Source organism: Myotis brandtii, unplaced genomic scaffold (genome assembly GCF_000412655.1).
Source record: "Myotis brandtii unplaced genomic scaffold, ASM41265v1 scaffold9, whole genome shotgun sequence".
NCBI classification, from domain to species: domain Eukaryota; kingdom Metazoa; phylum Chordata; class Mammalia; order Chiroptera; family Vespertilionidae; genus Myotis; species Myotis brandtii.
This window is the reverse complement of record NW_005371693.1, coordinates 1,333,742-1,340,727: the sequence shown is the minus strand read 5'-3', so window position 1 is coordinate 1,340,727 and position 6,986 is coordinate 1,333,742. Positions and strand designations below refer to the sequence as shown.

Below are 6,986 nucleotides of genomic sequence, written 5' to 3'. Positions count from 1 at the left end.
TTTTTTTTTTTTTGACGTAGGCCTGTAGAACTATGAATTTCTCTCTCAGGACGGCTTTCATGGTGTCCCATAGATTTTGGATTATGTTTTCATTGTCATTCATTTTCAGAATGTTTTGAATTTCTTCCTTGATCTCTTTGGTAACCCAATCATTGTGTAATAGCATGTTATTCAGCCTCCAATGTTTGAATTTTTTTAATTGTAGTTGATTTCTAATATTATGCTATTGTGGTCTGAGAAGATGCTTGATATGATTTCAATCTTCTTGAATTTGGAGAGACTTTGCCTGTGATCCAATATGTGGTCTATCTTTGAAAATGTCCCATGTACACTTAAGAAGCATGTATATTCTGTAGCTTTGGGTGAAATGTTCTGAAGATGTCAATTAAATCCATCTAATCTAGTGAGTCACTTAGGATTGCTGTTTCTTTACTGATTTTTTTTGTCTAGAGGATTTATCTAGTGATGTCAGTGGGGTATTAAAGTCCCCTACTATGATTGTATCGCTGTCGATCTCTCCCTTGTTACCTTCCAGAAGTTTTTTTTTATGGATTTGGGTGCTCCTGCATTGGGTGCATATATATTTACCAGAGTCATATCCTCTTGTTGTATCAATCCCTTAAGTATTATGAAGTAGGCCTTTTGTTCTTTCCATCACCCTTTTATGTACATCTCTCTTGATTGTATGTTTCTTCCCCTCCATTTACAAGCTTTATTATCGTTATCAAACAGAGAAGCTCCTTTTTACTGTAAGACTGTGTACCTAACTGTGCTGTGTTAAATTGGTCTATAAGTGTTGTTTTTGCCACATGAAAACATTGCCTGTTTTCTAGTTCATGACAGTCACATGGGAGGAAGTAGGGGGAGGGCAGTACTGTAGCGCTGTCAGATTGCCTTCAATATTGCCTGAGCAGAGGTTGCTTGTGTTTATTTTCTTGGTCAGTTGGGAGCTTTATGACATATTATTTTTAAACCAAGGGTTTTTGTTTTTTTTATATATATTTTTATTGATTTCAGAGAGGAAGGAAGAGGGAGAGAGAGATAGAAACATCAATGATGAGAGAGAATCATCGATTGGCTGCCTCCTGCACGCCCCCCACTGGGGATCGAGCCCACAACCCGGGCACGTGCCCCTGACTCTGGAATTGAACCTGGGACCCCTCAGTCCGCAGGATGACGCTCCATCCACCGAGCCAAACCGGCCAGGGCTAAACCAAGTTTTTAAAAAAGATCAAAACTAATTGTAAAAACATGTTACATGCAAATTACATTATTGATCTTCTGAGAAGTATGTGTTTTCTGTTGTTCTTTTGCTAAATAGAATGTTATTCATACAAATTGAGGATTTTAAAGAGATTTTTTTAATAATTGTCTTGTGTGTTCTACAGATTGAAGAGGAAAAGAAAAGAGCTGCCCGAACAGACTACTGGCTACAACCTGTATGTATTCAGTTGGAGTGTCTTAAGTTCTAAATGTAATTTCAAGTGAATGATTACCAAATTTCAAGTAGTATTTGGTATAAATGACTAAATTTCTCAACTGTATATAAACTACATAGATAGATATAACTTCAGTAAGTTTTGTTTCTATTTGATCTTTAATTATTGGTTGCACCTGTATTGGAGGGTTACTTCATTGTTACTTCATTGTTACTTCATTGTTAATATTCCTTGAGTTTAATGCTAAACTTGTTTATGGCACCTTGAATTTAAGCCTGCAATTATTTTCCATTTTTTGCCGTAAGACGAAAGATTGTAGTTTCAGAAATGGGATTAAATAGAATTGTAAATGCAAAAGTACTTGTTTTCAACTTACATCTTATTGAACTTAGGGTACCCATTTATGTACTTTATACAAAAATAAAAAGGTTTTAATTTTACAAGGAAAGACTTGTATTTTGTTGCTTACTTATTATTGCTTATTATTTTAAGATAATTTTATAACAATTTGTAAATATTTGAATAATTTTAAAATTATTATTGATTGATACTCTGTTTTCAACTTACTGAGATGTGGAGTTCCCATAAAACCTTCAGAGTGCCTTCGTTATTCTTAAAGAAGTTGGTTTGGTCAATAACAGGAGAGTGAAAAGTACTGTGCTATTTAGAGAATTTCTGATTTGAAAAATAAGAGTAGTAATAACCTCAGAGGTCAAGAAGTTCAAAGTTCTGATTCAAATCTTCATAGTCATTGTCTCACTAGCTTGGAAATAATTTAGCTTCCATGATTTACTTTATATTTGTATATAATGGGAAACATTTCTACCTTAGGATCACATGACAGATGATGAAATAAGTTAATACAAAAATACTGTTAAATATAAAATACTTATTTTAGATAAATTATTTTAGTTAATTCTCATGTAATCCCTATAAGGTAATTATTGTTATTCCAATTTTGTAGGTGAGGAAACTGAGGCATAAAGTATTTGAGTAATTTCCTCAGGGTCATTTAGGAAGTGGTGAGCCAGGATTTTCCTGGCAATCTGATTCAGTGGGTTGTATTCTCAACTAGTAAATAGTACTGCTTCCTGGAAAACTTTAGTCACCCTGACTTTGTCTCTGAGTAGAATTTGGGTCAAGATTATTAGTAAAGGAAGGACATGTAGGGAAGAGACCATCCATAAATTGTATTAGTTTCCCCTGTTAAAGTAGCTAGCATTTGAACATTTATGAAAATGTAATCAAGAATTGTGATTAAATGCCCTTGCTGGTTTGGCTCAGTAGATAGAACATCAGCCTGTGGACTGAAGGTCCCAGGTCCAATTCCAGTTAAGGGCACGTGCCTGGGTTGCAGGCTCAATCCCCAGTATGGGGCATGCAGGAGACAGCCAATCAATGATTCTCTCTCATCATTGATTCTGTCTTTCTATCCCTCTCCCTTTCTCTCTGAAATCAATAAAAATGTGTTTTTTTTTAAAGAATTGTGATTAAAGCAGTAGTTAATTCTTAACCATGAGTGATTAAGAAAGTTTTTATCCTATGCTTACAGTACCTCCGTCTCTATAATAGCAAACATCATAGAACAGTTTATTACATGTACTTGTCCTCTGGACACAGAAACTTAGGCTACAGTAAGCCATGGGATTTCAAAATACACCTGATTCAGTACTCCCACCATCCAGTGTCCTGGAGTGAAATGCACATTTTCACTACCTCCCAGGTGAATCTTATATGTACCCTTGGTTAAGAACCATTGTTTTAAAGGAAAAAGAAAACAAACTAAAAGAAAAAAGGCAAAACATTCCAAATTTTACTTAGTCTAAAAATTCTCTTCCTATTGACAAAACTTAAAATTAAATTTTATTTTCTGCTGTTAATTTTCTCATATTGTAAATTATTGAGCTTTTCTGCATAGTTCCTTTTACAGAGTGTTACATTAAAAATGATAATGATTCAGTGTGTTTCTTATTTTGCAAAGGGCATTATGTTTATTAAAATAGCTAGTAGTCCACAGAGATAGATTGGAGAACTTCATTTTTTGAACTCAGAAAAGAAAGGTTTTGAACAGATCTATTTCGAGCAAGTGTCATTAAGTCCAATGATGTAATGAACTGTCTTTAAATGAAGGCCTTAGAGAGATTTAGATTTAGCCCAGAAGTCCTCTGGCTGAATCAGAGAAGCTGTTTTGATGCTTTTTGGTTTCATTTAGAAAGTCTTAGTAAAACAAAAGCTTAAGAGTCTTCTCTCTTTTTCTTTTTTTTTCCCCTCTCAAGTCTTCTCTCTTTTTCTTATTTTTTTCAAGTCTTCTCTTAAACATGTTTATCATCCCCCAAGGTCCTTACTGAATTTTTGTTCATACAGTTTTTAGTATGGTTTAGTGAAGTACTCATGACCATCTACAGGGGTGGGGAACGTCTGGCCTGCAGGTCATATAAGTCCTGAGAAATTAAGTAAGGCCAAGGCATTACAAGTGAGTTAATTAAATGTTTGACCAAATATAGCAGGTTAATTTTTAAGTTGATAATTTTGTATAGCCCTCGAATGATGTTATAAATATCCAATGGCCCTTCACAGAAAAAAGGTTCCCCACCCTTGATCTAGTACCTCTTATTGTTAATTGAAGTAGCAAATGTAGAATTACTGTAGTGAATATAGCAATAAGTTAGATGGTTTAATTTCCATTATCAGCCATTACACAGCTAATCCACATCAGGAAACAACAATGAAGAAGCAAACTCTGAATGCATTAATATTAAATAAACCCAGATTTCTCTCACATTTGAGAATTAGACCAGTACTTTTAGCTGGAGCTAATGTTGGAGGTATCTCATCTGTATCAAAAATTGAAAGCAACATAATGAGAAAAGAACACTGTAGACCAGGGGTCCTCAAACTACGGCCCGCTGGCCACATGCGGCCCGCTGAAAACATTTATCTGGCCCGCTGGGTGTTTTTGCCGCCGCTGTGTGCATAGGAATTTGTTCATAGTTTTTTTTTAAACTATAGTCCGGCCCTCCAACGGTCTGAGGGACAGTGAACTGACCCCCTGTTTAAAAAGTTTGAGGACCCCTGCTGTAGACAGTGTCATGTCCTGAGGATTCCCAGTGAGACTCTTGCCATTTGCATTTTTATCAGTAGTGAATACCACAGTATAACATCCTTAACACTTTTCACTTCCTTAAGTGGATAGAGAGAAAGAAGCTGTTTATGAAGGACATGAGTTAAAAGAGTTGAGGTTTATAGATAAAAGTCCTAGATTTCGCCCTGACCAGTTTGGCTCAGTGGATAGAGCATCAGCCTGTGGACTGAAAGGTCTCAGGTTCGATTCCGGTCAAGGGCATGTACCTTGGTTGCAGGCATATCCCCAGCAGGAGGTGTGCAGAAGGCAGCTGATCGATGTTTCTCTCTCATCCATGTTTCTGACTCTCTGTCCCTCTCCCTTCCTCTCTGTAAAAAATCAATAAAATATATTTAAAAAAAAAAAAAAAGTCCTAGATTTCAAGAAATCTTTACTATGGAAATCAGCCATTAGATATATATTTTTTCCTCTTGGTAGCTGTATTTAATAAAAAGAGAAAGAAGGAATGAAAGATTACTAAGGAAGTGCCATTGTTGGGAACACTTACAACTCCAAATTTTATTATTTAGCAGAGCAGTCACATTTTATGATGATTTTTGGTGAACACAGTTTAAAATGAAGGAGTAAAACAGAAAAATAATTTCTTTCCTTTTTTGTTATTTTTAGGAAATAATTGTGAAAATTATAACCAAAAGACTTGGAGAGAAATATCACAAGAAAAAAGGCATTGTTAAGGTAAGAACATGAAGTTAAAAATGAAATTTGTGAAAGGAGTTGTGGGTGACTGAGTAAATCCATTTTGATACTCCTTAAAAATCAATTCCTAGTAGCAGAAAGCAAATGTCTAAGGTACTTGACGGTTCTATAAAAGGAAAGATGAATTCATAATCATTGGAGAAATAATTCATTTTCAACCATTGTTTATACTTAATCTCTGTTTGCTTTCTTACTGGAGCAAATAGTATGTATCAGATCCCATTGGCACCTCTTAGACTCAGTGTGCACACCTTGCTAGTCAGAAAAATGCATTCTCTTTGATGATGATGGGCAATATAATTGTGCCCCCCGAGTTCTAAGGAGTCCTCTCGTGTGTTTTGCCCTAAGAGAGTATCTTTTGACTGCTCTAGGATTTTAAAACTTAATAATCAACATTCCAGTCCTTTCTTCCCTTTTGTTTTTCCTAAATATAGCTCATTTCAGCACCCAGCCTGTGCATGCATAAATAGCCCTTCCACTGTCCTTGAAGCTAGGTGAAATTATCCCTCTCACTATATTTCTTAAAATCTTATTCTGATATCACCAGTTTTTATTCTTTCCAGATGAAAACCTTAACCTAAGCTTTGAATTGAATTCTTTATTAAGAACCATAGACTAAGAAATAGTAAATGGTTTCTAGAAAATAGTGTTGTTTATAGAAGGAATTACTCTTTTGATTGGAATTTCATTTCTTTTTATTTTATTTCTGTGGTTGTTTTTTTTAAATTTGTGTTCCACATATCTCTTCTATTATAAAAGTGTTGATTTTACATGACAGGAAGTAATTGACAAATATACAGCTGTTGTAAAGATGATTGACTCTGGAGACAAGCTGAAACTTGACCAGACTCATTTAGAAACAGTAATTCCAGCACCAGGTAAATCTTTTTGCAGACTATTTAATGCATATGCCATCGACATGAGTGATTCTGTTCATTAAACCAGTTTTTTTGATATTACTTGATAGTTATAGATACAAGTTTCCTTTTTAGAAATACTATATAACTGCTAACATATAACTATATAACTGATCCTATTTGACTTGGTGATATGGTAGTTTTCCAGTTTTCTGAGAAAGCTTTTTGTATCATGAACAAGTTTTCCCTTCCTGGATTTTTTTTTCCCCCAGAAGCAAAACACAGACATATCTAGAGAAATTGAATCATATTAGAGTTATCCTATATAATAAAAGAGGGATATGCTAATTAGCCCTGATATGCTAATTAGTCATGACCAGTATGCAAATTGACCATCACTGCAACACACAAGATGGCCGGCAGGGGAGGGCAGTTTAGGGGTGACCAGGCCTGCAGGGGAGGGAAGTTGGGGGGAACTAGGCCTGCAGGGGAGGGCCATTGTGGGGGACAAGGCCTGCAGGTGAGGGCAGTTGGGGGTGGCCAGGCCTACATTGGAGGGCAGTTGGGGAGGGGACCAAGCCTTATGCTAATTAGCCCTGATATGCTAATTAGTCATGGCCCGTATGCAAATTGACCGTCACTGCAAACACACAAGATGGCCTGCAGGGGCGGGCAGTTTAGGGGTGACCAGGCCTGCAGGGGAGGGAAGTTGGGGGTGGCCAGGCCTACATTGGAAGGCAGTTGGGGAGGGGACCAGGCCTGCAAGGGAACAATTAGGCGTCGATCAGGCTGGCAGGGGAGCAGTTAGGGGGTGATCAGGCTGGCAGGCAGAAGTAGTTAGGATGAGGTAGG

General features: G+C 36.4%; 1 protein-coding gene across 1 annotated transcript in view; it reads left to right on the top strand.

Annotated features, from left to right (window-relative positions):
- KIN (Kin17 DNA and RNA binding protein) overlaps positions 1 to 6,986 on the top strand; it is a 30,525-nt gene that overhangs the window by 17,080 nt on the left and 6,459 nt on the right. Inside the window, exons 9-11 of the mRNA XM_005885304.2 lie at positions 1,389 to 1,439; positions 5,188 to 5,256; positions 6,056 to 6,155. Of these exons, the coding sequence (XP_005885366.1) occupies positions 1,389 to 1,439; positions 5,188 to 5,256; positions 6,056 to 6,155 (220 nt within the window). The remainder of the gene's footprint in view (positions 1 to 1,388; positions 1,440 to 5,187; positions 5,257 to 6,055; positions 6,156 to 6,986) is intronic.